The following is a 16,252-nucleotide window of genomic DNA, read 5'->3' as shown; positions in this document are numbered from 1 at the left end:
TTACTGCAAGATCTAAAGTGTACACTTAAACACAAAAAAGGGTAAATAACAATAAAAGTGATCTGTGCAGACTTCGAACACATTAGTACTGAGGTGAAATAATCCAAATCATTAGTAAAAAAGTAAACACAGTAATTGAAATCGAAAATGAGTGTGTATACATCAAAAAAAGTCCAAATCAAAGTGATAAATTAGTGACAATAATCATAAGTGTCCATAATCCTGGTGAATCTTCTAAACAATTATGTTGTGAAATTGATGTTAATCTTTGTGACTAGATAGTCACGTAATGCGCCCAGAGCTCTTACCTCCAGATGGAGAACAATTAGCTTTAGATCGGTATCCTGAGATGGAATCGCCTATATATCGTCCGTGTTTTCAATCGATGTCCGTGTGGATGGTTATGGACGTGGTTCACGATCTGTTGAATATACTTTCTCCCTGCTGACAGCTTGGTTAGCCTCAGGATCTCGTGGTTCCGTTATGGACGTTCAATATTCGCCATTAAAAGAAATAAAAGAAAACAGGCCTCCCATAATGTAATATGTAAAGATAATACAGTTTATTAGAAATGCCAAGTTGCCTCTTACATTTAAAAAGATAAAAACAAGCTTATCTGTGTGTATCCATGTATCAAACACGCTCCTTGCATCACTTCCTGTCTCCTGACTTCCGGCCAATCCCTACGCACGTTTCATCACAACATGTGACTTCATCAATGGCGAATATTGAACGTCCATAACGGAACCAAGAGATCCTGAGGCTAACCTATCCCTAGCTTGGCACTTCGGATAACTTCAAGCTTCACCCCTGTTGACTGGCTGGGTCCCTAGCTTGGCACACAAGGCTGCTCTGCAAGCGTCACCTCCACTGGTTGGGTCCCTGACTTGATCATCGTCTGAAGTTTCCAGATTCCCCACCGTGCCCGTTCGGTGAGAATACTGCTCCAGTACTTGCTTCAGTTACTCACTGTGGTCCCTGGTAAGGGTGATTGGTCCCTTAGTGGCGACAGCTTCCCTTCTACCTCTGACCACGGCAGGTTCTCCAGTCAGCAGAACCGTCATTTTTGGTTGGACTGCAAGCTGCAGTCCCAACCCTGCGCTGCCCTCTTACTCTGGATAGGCCCTCACACAGCCTAGCAGCCTGATGCCTCTGGGATAGGTCCAATCTCTGGCCTAGCTGCCCGGGGCAGATGACACCCATCCACCCAGACAGTGGTCTGGGTGGCACACCAGAACCTGAATCACCTGACCTCACCCGAAGATATAGGCTCTCAGAGCAGGCCAAAGGATTCAACAAAATCCCTGCCAATTGGCTGAGATACCCCATATACCCATAACCTGATCTTGAGTTGTCCTTCTCAATCTAATACCTCCAAGTGCCCGGCCACCTGGTGGTAGAAGAGGAAAGTACAACCAGGCCAACTTACGGAGAAGTCAATGGATCCCTAATAATTAACTACAGTAGCTACTTCTGACAAGGAATGCGGCGAGGAGCTCCCTGACTAAACCCCAGAGCGCTACAACAGATTTGTGAAGTGCACGACTAATAGTTGTCCTGTGGACAGATTCTCTCACCTGAGCTGTGGATCTCTGCAGCTCCTCCAGAGTTACCATGGGCCTCTTGGCTGCTTCTCTGATTAATGCTCTCCTTGCCCGGCCTGTCAGTTTAGGTGGACAACCATGTCTTGGTAGGTTTGCAGTTGTGCCATACTCTTTCGATTTTTGGATGATGGATTGAACAGTGCTCTGTGAGATGTCCAAAGCTAGTGATATTTTTTATAACCTAACCCTGGTTTAAATTTCTCGAAAACTTTATCCCTAAACTGTCTGGTGTGTTCTTTGGCCTTCACAATGCTGTTTGTTCAATAAGGTTCTCTAACAAACCTTGTAGGGCTTCACAGAACAGCTGTATTTATACTGAGATTAAATTACACACAGGTGGACTCTATTTACTTATTAGGTGACTTGGTGAAGGCAATTGGTTCCACTAGATTTTAGTTAAGGTTATCAGATTAAAGGGGGCTGAATAAAAATGCACGCCACACTTTTCAGATTTTTTTTGTAAAACAATTTGAAAGCCATTTATCATTTTCCTTCCACTTCACAATGATGTGCCACTTTGTGTTGGTCTATCACATAAAAATCCCAATAAAATACATTTATGTTTTTGGTTGTAACATGATAAAATGTGGGAAATTTCAAGGGGTATGAATACCTTTTAAAGGCACTGTATTTTGAGCTTTCTTCAGCTATTAAAAATGTTTGTTCTTGGGTTTAGGTACGCTTTATGGTAACAAATTGTTTCCCTCATTGTATGCATTGATGATTTGAGGAGGTGAAATTTTCCCAGTGGTTCTCGGGTTGGAAGAATATGTGCAATTAAGATGAATTTTATCGCCAGAATTCTTTACTTCTTTTGAGTTCCCCCAATTCCTGTGCCATGGACTGAAGCATCAGATTTTTGGTGTAGGTAAGTGTTAGCTCCTGAGGATTTTTCAAGGAGTTCTATTTCTTCAATAAAGCAAAGATCAGGGAGCAGGGGGCAGGAGAGGTGGGTATGACCTGTCTCCTTTGCAGGGAGCACTAACAATTTTACAGGGGCTCAGAAAAATAAAAACTGTTGTGTTTATGCTACTACTGAGCGGCTGCATATTTTATACATCAGATGACTGGATGAAGCTTTGAAGGAACGGAGGAGGCATGGGGGAGCAAAGAAGGCATTGTGGGAACTAATAAGACAATTAAGTCTTTAATAAAGAAGACAAATGACAGTGAAAGACAGACAGTGGAAGGGCATGCATACCCATACTTTTTATGAATGGCAGCATTTGGTGGCCTGTCAGCCACTGATAATGGCCATTTATGGATTGGCAGAGTCTCTGCTATAGCTGTAGCCTAATGCTGGTCATACACAAAAAACTTTAAAGATTCCTCCATCCAAACAAACAAACAAGGTTGACGAGGGATAAGGAACCCCCCACCCCCCCCTGAATGGGGACATTGTATGTGGCCATATTTAGGCAATGATGTAAGACCCCATTCCCTGCCAATTTGCTTATGTGTCCAGGGATTCTGAGCCATGTCAGTGAAAGAGCCAGGGGACGACAGTGGTTTGTTAGGAAGTAACAGGTGCAAGCAGCCTCTGCTTTTACAACTATTGACAGCTGGATAAGTGAGGACATCATTGCCCAAATATGGCCATGTGGCCATATTTAGGCAATGCTGTAAGGCTGCATTCCCCGCTCATTTGCTTAACTGGGCAGGGATTCCCAGCCATGTAAGTGAATTGGCCGGTTGACATCAGTGGTAGGTAAGGACACAGCGGATGCTGCTTCCTTAGCAACCATTGACAGCTGTAAGCTATCACACTAGTCAAGGCCAGACCCGTAAACGAACATCCTAGCAGCCAGTGTCTGGTCCAAACTGATGTTCGGACTGAACACTAAGCTCATTCATATTCATGACACTGGCCCTATACTCCCGAGCTGACGTCAGATGTAGAAAAGGAGGCTTCAGAACAGTTGTTGCTAACCACATACCTTTTTCAGACCATGTAGTAAGAGGAGATTGTTTGGTTGCCATAGCATGGCAGATTTCTTGCCCTCAGAGCTTCTGGTTATCCTGGCCAGCACTGAAATTACCCTGTATACCTAAAACAGTCCCCAGGCTGTGAAGTCTCAGTGGTCCCAAGTAATGTACTGACTTTTTTGACAGCTCTTCTGCTCCCTTTCCTGGACTTAGACATACTAAGGATAAATAACAGTAGGGAGTTTGCTGAGGGGGCCCCACCAAGATTTTGGTAAAGGATCCTATGATCTGTAGCTATGCCCTTGACTAGATGTCCTGTAAGACAAACATATCCAGTTTGTGTAACTTGTCAGTAGATCACAACTAATATGTTTATTTCAGTCGTCACAGAGCAAAAAGCCTATGAACAACGCCAACAAGACACAAGTGATGGTGTTTGAATTTTCTGGTCTAACTGACGACAGAGAATTTGCCCCGTACCTCTTCATCTTTTTTTTGCTTGTCTACATGATTACCATATGCGGAAACATTGGAATGGTTGCAGTTGTACAAATTTCGCCCAGCCTTCACACCCCGATGTACTACTTCTTGAGCTATCTCTCTATGGTGGACCTCTTCTACTCCTCAGTTGTAACTCCCAAAATGTTTTTTGATCTCCTGTCTGACAAGAAATTAATTTCATTCATTGGTTGTGCCCTTCAATTCTACTTTTATGTTGCTCTGGCTAGTATAGAGGTCTTTGTCCTTTCAATCATGGCGTATGACCGATATGTCGCTATCTGCCACCCTTTACACTACATCCTAATAATGACAATGAAGAAATGTCTTGGTCTTGTCCTTCTTACTGTTTCTGTTGGCTTTGGGCACTCATCAGCACAGACCGGTTGCCTCTTCAGTCTTGAATACTGTCAATCAAACCTTGTAGACCATTTTTACTGTGATATCTCTCCAGTGGTCAGGTTGTCCTGTTCTGAACCCCAAACCTGCACCTACATTACCCTATTCTTTGTGTGTTTTTTTACCTTAAGTTCTCTTACAACCATTCTGGTCTCTTACACTCTCATTATATCTTCCATCTTACGGATAAAGTCTTCGGCTGGCAGGAAGAAAGCATTTAGCACCTGCTCCTCACATCTTATGTGTGCTACCATCTTCTATGTTACAGTTTTCTGTACTTATCTTCATCCATCCTCCAGTGGCCAGGAGAAACAAGACAAAGTGGCTTCTGTCTTCTATGCGGTGGTCACACCAATGCTGAATCCTCTTATTTACAGCTTAAGGAATCAAGAGGTGAAAAGGGTCATCATAAGATTGGTGCAGAAAAGTCCCAATAAACGTATCTGACAGCATGACTCCTATCCAGCTTCAACGTACCTAGTTCAAGATGTGGTCAACAGAAACCTGTGTTGTAAGAAAGTTGTGACTTCACCGGCTGCATGCTTGTTGGTCAGTGACTCAAAGTTTTGAAGTCCTAGAAAACCAGAAAACTAGAATGAGCTGGACAGACAATGTATTTTTCTTAACATAAGTTTCCTGGAATACAAAATAAAAAATTGTATAGATATTCATATGTAGCAATAACTCTCGGTGGAGCTACTGGTTTAAAGCGGGCTTGTTACCTTCACTCTCGATACCTCTGTTTCACCGGCATCGGGTCTAGGGTTCCGTTGAGTTTACCTCTGGACGATATAAGCACCAAACACTTGAGTAGGTTTTCTAATGCTTTAATGAACAAATAAAGGAAGTAGCAGGAAAGAGGCAGAAGGAAAGCTGCAGGGAAGCTCAAATACCTTTCTTTATTATTCTTTAGAGCGCTCTTTGGAATTGTACACTTGTAGTTGAATAGTCACCCCCTTGTGGGACTGAATCTTTGCCCGCCTGGATAGGCCTCTCTCACTTGCCTAGCAGCCAGTATGTAGCATGAACAAAAGTCTCTGCCACAGACTTGTTTGAAATGAAACCCGTACGATCCTCTGCCACAGGATGTATTGGTTTGTGACGAATGTCAGACACAGTACTGTACTTGAACCTTTAAGCCAACCCGGCAGTACTATGCAGTAGGATTACTTCAGGTTACGTCCTCCACTCGAGTTACCAGGCCCCTCTCCAGACCAGCACTCTGCATGATCCTTCCATGACGGGTCCTCCCCTGGGATCTTCTCGGCTGTCCAGCTTCTTCACTCAGGATAGACAGCTCAGGACCATTCCTCTGCTGCTGTGGTAGGCCCCAGACAGGCTTCTGGGCCCACCCACATGCCGCAGCGACGTGGGCCTCCGGAACGGAGGACCACAAGGTCGTACTTTTAACACATACCTGTCGGACAGGAGGGCCAACAGGTGGCTGAAAACGAACCCTAGAACATGGCGTCTGTCCCATAAATACCCTCTCCTAGAATGCAACTCGGAGGACCACCTCCACCGAGTTATCTCCGGGACAGAGGCGCACTCATACACTTCAACACGTTGCTTTTCCAACACTGGCCCATGGCGACAACGACACCCACCGGCACAGTGTAAAAACTACACGCAACGTCAGCCAAGCTGGAACAGAGGCAAATATAACTTCCTTTAATAAGTGACCCACTAGATTTACCTATCTACCTAGATTAAAATCTACCAGCGCTATACATATGAATGGGATCAGCTTATTTTGGGCAATCCTATGAGTGCGCATTAAAGCCTATCTTCTAGCAAACCCAAAAAGGGTAATGAGCTTTGCCTCTAGCCTCATTATTTTATGGGGGGGGGGGCGGTTCACAGAAAGAAATAGAACAGACAGAACACAAAGTGAAAAGTAAAATAAAAGATCTACAAAACAGTACATCCAAGTCATTTTTTCAGCAGGAATGCAGAGAAACGCAGTTCCAGCACCACCAGCAAAGATGTACTGGTAAAGGGGGCTGGGGTATGCTGGAGGGTCTATTGATGCTGACTGCTGGGGATATATTGTAGCTGGGAGTTGTACTGTTGCTGGGGGAGTCAATTGTTGCTGGAGAGATCTACCATTGCAGGGTATCTATTGTTGCCGATGTGGGATCTTTTGTTTTGGGGTCCTTCTGTTGTTGGGGGGATCCACTGTTGAGGAGGGATGGTCTATTGATGCTGGCTGCTGGGGATCCATTGTAGCTGGGGTTGCAGTGTTGCTGAGGAAGTCGATTGTTGCTGGGGGGATCTACTGTTGCAGGTGATCTATTGTTCCCAGTGGGGAAACGTTTGTTCTGGGGTTGGTATGTTGTTAGGGGAATCCGCTGTTGAGGGGGGAAGGATCTATTAATGCTGTATGCTGGGGATCTGTTGTAGCTGGGAAGTGGAGTGTTGCAGGGGGTCTATGGATCTATGGTTTCAGATGGGGGGTCATTTCTTCTTGGGTTTCTTGTATTGTTGGGGGGGGGGTCTATTGATGATGCCTGCTGGGGGATCTATTATTGCCAGCAGGGGTCTTATGTCGCTGGGGCAGATCTATTGTTGCTGGGGGGATGTATTGTTGCTGGGGGGTGTATTTTGTTCCTGGGGGGAGGGTCTATTGTTGCTGGGGGGATCTATTATTATTAACCAATTTCATACAAATGATTTAACACCACAAAATGATACCTGGCTCTGTATTCTCTAAAATGAGTGGTACTAAGAGGTGAATGGGGGCGGAGACAAGGGACGATGCTCAGAGGTAAGTCGGTGGAAGAGAGTACCTGCACCTGTTCTAGGTGCACCAATAGTGTCCAAATACACACAAAAAAAGGGAAAAAATACAAAGAATGAAATCAAGTAAACTACCATCAATACGCCTCCACAAAAAAAATATAAATTAATAAAAAAATGTAAAATTTTTTTTGTTTGGAAAATTTCACCTACAGAATGGAGCTAAAGAAAAAATTGTGAATGGTGGTAGACCTTAAGCTAAGTAACAGTCTTATGGGGTTTATTTACTAAAGCTAAAGAGTGCAAAATCAGTCACACCTCTGCATAGAAACCAATCAGCTTCCAGGTTTTATTATCAAAACTTACTTGAACAAGCTGAGGTTAGAAGCTGATTGGTTTCTCTGCAAAAGTGTGACTAATCCTGCACTTTAGTAAATAAACCCCTATGGTATAAAAGTGCTCAAAGCCAAGTGGCAGCTGCAAAGCAATATATAGTGCATCCGGAAAGTATTCACAGTGCTTCACTTTTTCCACATTTTGTTATGTTACAGTCTTATTCCAAAATGTATTAAATTAATTAAGGTTTAGGAGTGTGTCTATGTGAATGTTTTGACCATTCTTCCAGAAGAACATTTGTGAGGTCAGGCACTGATGTTGGAAGAGAAGGCCTGGCACGCAGTCTCCGCTCTAATTCATCCCAAAGGTGTTTGATCGGGTTGAGGTCAGGACTTTGTGCAGGCCAGTCAAGTTCCTCCACCCCAAACTCGCTCATCCATGTCTTCATGAACCTTGCTTTGTGCACTGGTGCGCAGTCATGTTGGAACAGGAAGGGGCCATCCCCAAACAAACCACAAAGTTGGGAGCATGAAATTGTAAAACATGTCTTGGTATGCTGAAACCTTAGGAGTTCCCTTCACTGGAACTAAGGGGCCAAGCCCAACCCCTGAAAAAGAAGCCCACACCATAATCCCCCCTCCACCAAATAATTTGGACCAGTGCACTGACAACACCCAGTCTGTGATCACCACCATTTTCTTAGATCAGAAGGAATATGTTTTATCCCTCATATGATAGAAAATATTTGTTCCTGAGAGATACCGTAATTTATCGGCGTATAACACGCACTTTTTTCCCCTTAAAATCAGGGGAAATTCGTGGGTGCATGTTATACGCCGATCACCGCTAATTTTGATCGATCGGGGTGATCGCCGCGATCGCCGCCGACATACACATAGCGTGTAGATTTAAAAATGGCACCACAAAGTTCGCAGGGACTCGGCGGAGCAGAACGAGCGCCGCCGAGATCACAGTGACTGGGCGGAGCCAAGATACACATAGCCGAGTGTACTCGACTCTTCTCGGCGCCGCTCACAGTCACGCCCAGTCCTGCCATTGGACCTGTGTTATGTCCATCATAGAGCGGGACTGGGCGTGACTGTGAGCAGTGCTGAGAAGAGTCGAGCACACTTGGCTATGTGTATCTCGGCTCCGCCCAGTCACTGTGATCTCAGCAGCGCCATATTTAAATCTGTAATGGACACTGGGGGCAAGGCTGAAATGACCACTGGGGCAAGACTGCACTGACAAGGCTGCACTGGGGCAAAGCTGCACTGACAAGGCTGCACTGGGGCAAAGCTGCACTGACAAGGCTGCACTGGGGCAAGACTGCACTGACAAGGCTGCACTGGGGCAAAGCTGCACTGACAAGGCTGCACTGGGGCAAGACTGCACTGACAAGGCTGCACTGGGGCAAAGCTGCACTGACAAGGCTGCACTGGGGCAAAGCTGCACTGACAAGGCTGCACTGGGGCAAAGCTGCACTGACAAGGCTGCACTGGGGCAAAGCTGCACTGACAAGGCTGCAATGGACACTGATAACTCTGCATTGATGGGCATTTTAATGTAAGTTTTTTTTCCTTAAACTTCCCTCCTAAAAGTTTTTTTCATTAAAATTCCCTCCTAAACTTGGGGTGCGTGTTATACGCCGGCGCGTGTTATACGCTGATAAATACAGTAATTGTTTCTGATAGTAAGAGCAATTAACTGCATGCTGATATAAAATTGCATGCCCTGGCCCTATAGAACCACAGACAAAGGGGTTATATAGCCCCTGTCCAAACACCACTGTCATGTAGTATTTGGACACGCTGTATTGGGATGATGAGCTGGTGTCAGAAATCCTGACCCTACTTTCAGAACTGGCTGATTCATATATAGTGGCCTACAGCCACTTTAGAGGCAAAATATCTTCCCCACACCCAACAGGATACCACCTTGGTGACCGAGAGGCCTTCTCTCATTGCTACCACTAAAAATTAGGTAGCATGACATTGAACAGTGTAATTGGCCTGAATGAAATGAAATAAAAAAATCAGGGACATTACTTACAGCTAGGGATGAGCTTCAAGTTCGAGTCGAACTCATGTTCGACTCGAACATCGGCTGTTCGCCAGTTCGCTGAACAGCAAACAATTTGGGGTGTTCGCGGCAAATTCGAAAGCCGCAGAACACACTTTAAAAGTCTGTGGGAGAAATCAAAAGTGTTAATTTTAAAGGCTTATATTCATGGTATTGTCATAAAAAGTGTTTGGGGACCTGGGTCCTGCCCCAGGGGACATGGATCAATGCAAAAAAAAGTTTTAAAAACGGACGTTTTTCGGGAGCAGTGATTTTAATAATGCTTAAAGTCAAACAATAAAAGTGTAATATTCCTTTAAATTTTGTACCTGGGGGGTGTCTATAGTATGCCTGTAAAGGGGCGCATGTTTCCCGTGTTTAGAACAGTCTGACAGCAAAATGACATTTCAAAGGAAAAAAGTAATTTAAAACTACTCGCGGCTATTAATGAATTGTTGGTCTGACAATATACATAAAAGTTCCCCACAGGGGAACCCCGAACCAAAATTAAAAAAAAAAAATGACGTGGGGGGTCCCCCTAAACTCCATACCAGGCCCTTCAGGTCTGGTATGTCTATTAAGGGGAACCCTGGCCAAAATGTTAAAAAAAAATGGCGTGGGGTCCCACCAAAAATCCATACCAGACCCTTATCCGAGCACGCAACCTGGCAGGAAAAGAGGGGGAGACGAGAGAGCGCCCCCCCTCCTGAACCGTACCAGGCCACATGCCCTCAAAATTGGGAGGGTGCTTTGGGGTAGCCCCCCACAACACCTTGTCCCTATGTTGATGGGGACAAGGGCCTCATCCCCACAACCCTTGCCCGTGGTTGTGGGGATCTGTGGGCGGGGGGCTAATCGGAATCTGGAAGCCCCCTTTAACAAGGGGACTCCCAGATCCCGGCCCTCCCCTGTGTGAAATGGCCTACCATTTCACAAAAAAAGTGTCAAAAATGTTAAAAATGACAAGAGACAGTTTTTGACAATTCTTTGTCCTTAAGGGTCTGGTATAGATTTTGAGGGGGACCCCATGCCATTTTTTTTAACATTTTGGCCGGGGTTCCCCTTAATATCCATACCAGACCTGAAGGGCCTGGTATGGAATTTAGGGGGACTCCCACGTCATTTTTTTTTAACTTTGGTTCGGGGTTCCCCTGTGGGGAATTCCCATGCCGTTTTTATCAATGAACTTTTATGTGTATTGTCGGACCAGCAATTCATTAATAGCCGCGAGTAGTTTTAAATTATTTTTTTTCCTTTGAAATGTCATTTTGCTGTCAGACTGTTCTAAACACGGGAAACATGCGCCACTTTACAGGCATACTATAGATACCCTCCCAGGTACGAAATTTAAAGGGATATTACACTTTTATTGTTTCACTTTAAGCATTATTAAAATCACTGCTCCTGAAAAAACGGCCGTTTTTAAAACTTTTTTTTTTGCATTGATCCATGTCCCCTGGGGCAGGACCCAGGTCCCCAAACACTTTTTATGACAATAACTTGCATATAAGCCTTTAAAATTAGCACTTTAGATTATTCATGTTTGTGTTCCATAGACTTTAACGGTGTTCGCGTGTTCGAACAAATTTTTTGCCTGTTCGCAAGTTCTGCTGCGAACCGAACTGGGGGGTGTTCGGCTCATCCCTACTTACAGCCAGTAGGATGTGCCCCTTGTGTGCTGCTGGTTTCTCTATCAGTGGTAATCCTCCTCCATTGACCCCTCATCCTCTGATGCAGTAATATTCTGGTGCTTGGGGGTTAATAGCAACGCAAAAGTAAAAAATTGACTTTTGAGGCAATATATTAATTTGTTAAAGGGGTTGTAAAGGTTCGTGCTTTTTCACCTTAATGCATCCTATCTAGGCATGGCCTGGGTCAAGCCTACAGTGCTAGCTAGTCCAGGAAACACAGCAAGTGATGTGCTGGAGGAGTGTGGAGTGATAATCTGCAAGCAAGTGATGTGCAGGAGGAGAACAGGGGATTGTATATACAGAGGTGTATAAAGTTGGTCCCAATATTGACTTTTGATTACCTGGGCATCTCATAAGTTCCCCATCCCTATCCAAGTTTAATTCCCCTCAATAGAACATAAAAAACAAGTGCAAGGACTGCTTTATTGTCCCCGAGCGACTGAAAAGTGTGTGCCTGGCTGGTCAGGGTGACAGACAGACCACTACACTCAGCAGCCCCTACGGGGGTACCGCTACCTAAGCATGTACTATACCAATGATCTCCAATCTGTGGCCCGGGGGACAGATGTGGGCCTTTGCTTGCCTTTATCTGGCCCATATCTGGACACTATGCTTCCCATTGATAAACAATGAGGCACTATTCCTCCCATTAAAACCAATGATGGGGCACTAATGCTAGGGCATTTTCTACTCCCACTGGCCACAGTCCGGCCCCCCTAAAGCCTGTAAACTGGCCCTTTCCTTTCCTTTGCTTGGAAAGTTTGGAGACCCCTGTACTATACCATGCTTACTAAGTGTGCTATAACATTATCTGTGCATTTGTCTGTGCCTAACCTGTGTATAAAAGATGTGTATACTTACCTACCTTTAGCCTCCTGCGGTCTGGTCATGTTATCCCCTGTGTCAGTGAACAGCGGCTGCAGGGGAGAGGAGGGAGCATTCAACAATGGCTCGGGATTCTGGGAGCGTTGACATCACCCATAGTCTCCCATGTCCCAGCCGTTGTCGGCGCTCTCTCCTCTCCCCTGCAGCCACGGCTCACTGACAAAGGAGAGCTGGAGCTGCAAATCACGTGACTGCACTAAAAATAGGTAAGTACACACACCCTTTTTACACAGGTTAGGCAGCGTACACAGCATAACGGGGAGAGAGAATTTTCAAACATAGTGCTAGGCAGGAATTCCACTTTAACCAGTTTGTGCCCAGCCTATAGTCAAATGACGGCTGGGCGGGACCACTCTAGATCCAGGTGGACGTTGTGATAGACTCACCCGGGACAGAGGCTTTTGGAGGGGACTGAGTGCTAGCCTCTTGCCTACTATGGGCCCTGGCATTTAAGGGAACACTACTCTTTGTGAGGCGTATGCCTGGTGACACTTGGAGTGATGTTACTTTGGATTCAAGTCCATGTCTCCCCAAGACACACAGACTCTGGAATCCATGTTAAGGACCTCTATGCCACATTTAATGTGACAGAACGTCCCACACTCCGTTTGAGTGCTTCCGTCAGTATATCGCTTCCTAAAGCTCTGGAACAGGAGACCAGTGGATCTGGCTATAGTTACCCCAAGAACTAGGCAACACCAGTTTTAGAGTAAACCAGAATAAGAACTGCTTATTTGAACAAGAATACGGGCTTTTATACACTTGAGAAGGAGGTCACTCACCACATTAACAATGTGCAAATATTTGCCCAAAACATCACACAATGGTTTGGCTAAGGAGGCACAGCTGACTCATGGTGAGTCCCGTCACAGAGGATCCTTAATTAACCACCTGGATGACTCAGATGTCTCATTGCAGGTCAGACTTGCCGACTCCAAGCTCAGAAGGTACAATACACATTATCATGAGTATAAACACAGAACACCTTCAGACAATAGCTGAGTTAATTAGCACAAATAACAATGGGTGAAAGACCCTTAGGAGGCACACTAGATCTACTTGCAATAAACACATTATAGCAGACAACCCCAGACAGGTGGCTTCCTGATGACATTAGCATCTGCTATGAGTCCCACACTGTGAAGAAGACCTTGCTGGAAATGTGCCATATAGGCCCTTAACATGGATCCCAGAGTCTGTGTGTCTTGGGAAGACATGGACTTGAATCCAAAGTAACATTACTCCAAGGGCCCCCAGGCATACGCCTCACAAGGAGTAGTGTTCCCTTAAAAGTCAGGGCCCATAGTCAGTAGGCAAGAGGCTAGCATTCAGTCCCCTCAAAAAGCCTCTGTCCTGGGTGAGTCTGTCACAGACGTCATATGACATCCTCCCCAGAATTCACCTTGCCCGCGCCCTATTGGCCACATGGTGGCACGATCTGTCACCCGCTGGCTCACCAGACACATCGGATGGCAGATTAGTATACTGACCCGCTGCCTATTCCATGTGATCGCTGTGACCAATCACAGCAGATCACTTGACAACTGTACACAATGGATGGCTTCTATTCATTGTGTACGATTCTGTTGATCTTTGTGATTGGTCACAGTGATTACATAGTACAGACAGGGCCTGGGCAGGAAGGGGGTAAAAGTGCCAGTAGTTAATAATGACTGTTTTATTAATGCTAATGTCTTTACAATGTATACAATTTAGAATCACATGTACATTAGATCAGTCACACTATATGCAGTGGGCAGGGGAATAAAGAATTTAAAATACAAAATACCTAAAGGGTATGTAAACCCTAACCCTGAGAAAGAATTTATTGTATTTTGTCTCTTCTGGTCTGTTCAATATACCTTTGAAAGTTTTTTGTGATATTTGATTAGTGAAAAAAATATATGTTGATATAACTTTGGTCAACTTATATACTCCTGTGTTCTCTGCCTGCATTGCATTCTTATCAGTTACATTGTTACCAGTTTTCTGAAGTGAAGAGGAGAGGTGGAGATATCTGTCCTAGAGTGACAACACTGCTCCTCCATAGATACAGTATGGTGAGTGGACGACGTCCAGTGACAAAACGCACAAGGCGGGACTTGGTACACGTCAACATAATTTCCGGTTACTTCCGGTTCTCTGGTTACGGTCTGTGGAACGCACGCTGCCCAGACCTAGGAACTTGTCCACAAGATTTTTACTAAATCGGGGCAATTGGAGCCCTACATTTTTATGCTTATGGAAAGTCCTCTTTTATATTCTATAATTTGTGTCAAATAAATTAATATTTTTATCGATTATTTGTTTTTTTGGCAGCACTTTGTGGCGTCTTTGTTTGGGGAGGCTGCAGCTATACTTATACCTAAGCACAGAATTTTTTGTTTAACCACTTGAGGTCTGCGCTATAGCCGAATCAATTTCCGGGAGGCCATCATAGGACATCTTCCCCTTTGCGTGCGCTGTGATCACTGAGACTCGGGTGATCACCGATCCGAGTAAGGGGCCGATCCCGGCCCCTTACCACGTGATCAGCTGTCAGCCAATGACAGTTAATCATGTGTGTAAACAAAAGCTCGGTAATTGTTTTTTTTTTCTCCTCTCGCTGACAGTGTGAGGAGAGAAAAAAGCCGATCCCCGGCTTATGCTCAAGGGACATCAGTCCCAAAGAGGAAGGAGGCACATCTGTCTCATCCTCTGTGCCTGCCAGTGCCACCTGTCATTGCCACCTGCCGGTGCCCACAGTGCCCACCAGTGCCACCTAATACCCATGAGTGCCACCTATCAATGCCCACAAGTGCCACCTATCAATGCCCACCAGTGGTGCCAATCAGTGCCTCTTCAGTGCCACCTAGCAGTGCTGCCTTTCAGTGTAACCCATCAGTGCCCATCACTGCCACCCATCAGTGCTCATCACTGCCACCTATCATTGCCCATCGCTGCCACCTATCAGTGCCACCTATTAGTGCCACTTCTTAATGCCCACCAATGCCAACTATCAATGCCCTTCACTGCCACCCATCAGTGCCACCTCTCAGTGCCCACCAGTGCCGCCTATCAGTGCCCACCAGTGCAGCCCTATCGGTGCCCATCAGTGCAGCCCATCGGTGCCCATCAGTGCTGCCTCATCAGCGTAGATCAATGAAGGAGAAAAATTACCTGTTTGCAAAATTTTATAACAAAATATAAAATAAAATAATTTTTTTTTTTTTAATTCTGTCTTTTTAAATTTTTTTAACAAACAATAAAAACCACAGAGGTGATCAAATACCACCAAAAGAAAGCTCTATTTGTGGGAAAAAAATGATAAAAATTTCATTTGGGTACAGTGTTGTATGACTGCGTAATTGTCATTAAAAGTGCGACAGCGCTGAAAGCTGAAAATTGGTCTGGACAGGAGGGGGGTTTAAGTGCCCAGTAAGCAAGTGGTTAAATATAAATATATTGCTGACTGTTGCTAAATTCTGTGTATTAGTAATCACTAATAATATAATACTATATAACTAATATAATATAACTATAATATAAATCAAATTATTAAATAATATATATAATTAAAATAATAAAATAATAATAATAATAAAATATAATATGACTGTAATATAATATAACTAATATATAATATAATATAATAATGTATAATGTAATAACTGTGTATTGGCGTCTTCAAAAATTAGAATTTCAAAAAGAATAGAGTAGAATAAAACAGAATAGAATATAAATTAGTATAATATAAAATAAAGGAAGAGAAAAGATTTAAATAGAATAGAAAAAAATAGAATAGATTTGAATTGAATAGAATAAAATAGAAAGAATATAGCCATCTACTAAAATTTGAAATTCGAAAAGAATAGAAGAGTATAAAACAGAACAGAATAGAAAAGAAAAGGACAGAAAAGAAAAAAAAATCAGAATAGATAATATAGGAATAGAATATAATAGAATGGAAAAAGTAGACTAGATTAGAATAGAATAGAATAAAATAGAAAGAATATAGCCATCTACCAAAATTTGAATTTCGAAAAGAATAGAAGAGAATAAAACAGACTAGAATAGAAAAGAATAGGACAGAAAAGAAAAAAAGTAGAATAGATAATATAGGAATAGAATATA

At 43.9% G+C, this 16,252-nt stretch overlaps 1 protein-coding gene across 1 annotated transcript; it reads left to right on the top strand.

Annotated features, from left to right (window-relative positions):
• Positions 1-3,932: 3,932 nt before the first annotated feature.
• LOC141134871 (olfactory receptor 5AR1-like) lies at positions 3,933-4,874 on the top strand. Its single transcript, XM_073624303.1, has one exon. The coding sequence runs from the start codon at positions 3,933-3,935 to the stop codon at positions 4,872-4,874; it is 942 nt and encodes a 313-aa protein (XP_073480404.1).
• Positions 4,875-16,252: the final 11,378 nt, after the last annotated feature.

Source organism: Aquarana catesbeiana, linkage group LG03 (genome assembly GCF_042186555.1).
Source record: "Aquarana catesbeiana isolate 2022-GZ linkage group LG03, ASM4218655v1, whole genome shotgun sequence".
NCBI classification, from domain to species: domain Eukaryota; kingdom Metazoa; phylum Chordata; class Amphibia; order Anura; family Ranidae; genus Aquarana; species Aquarana catesbeiana.
The sequence above is the reverse complement of the archived record's forward strand: the minus strand, read 5'-3'. Positions and strand labels throughout refer to the sequence as shown.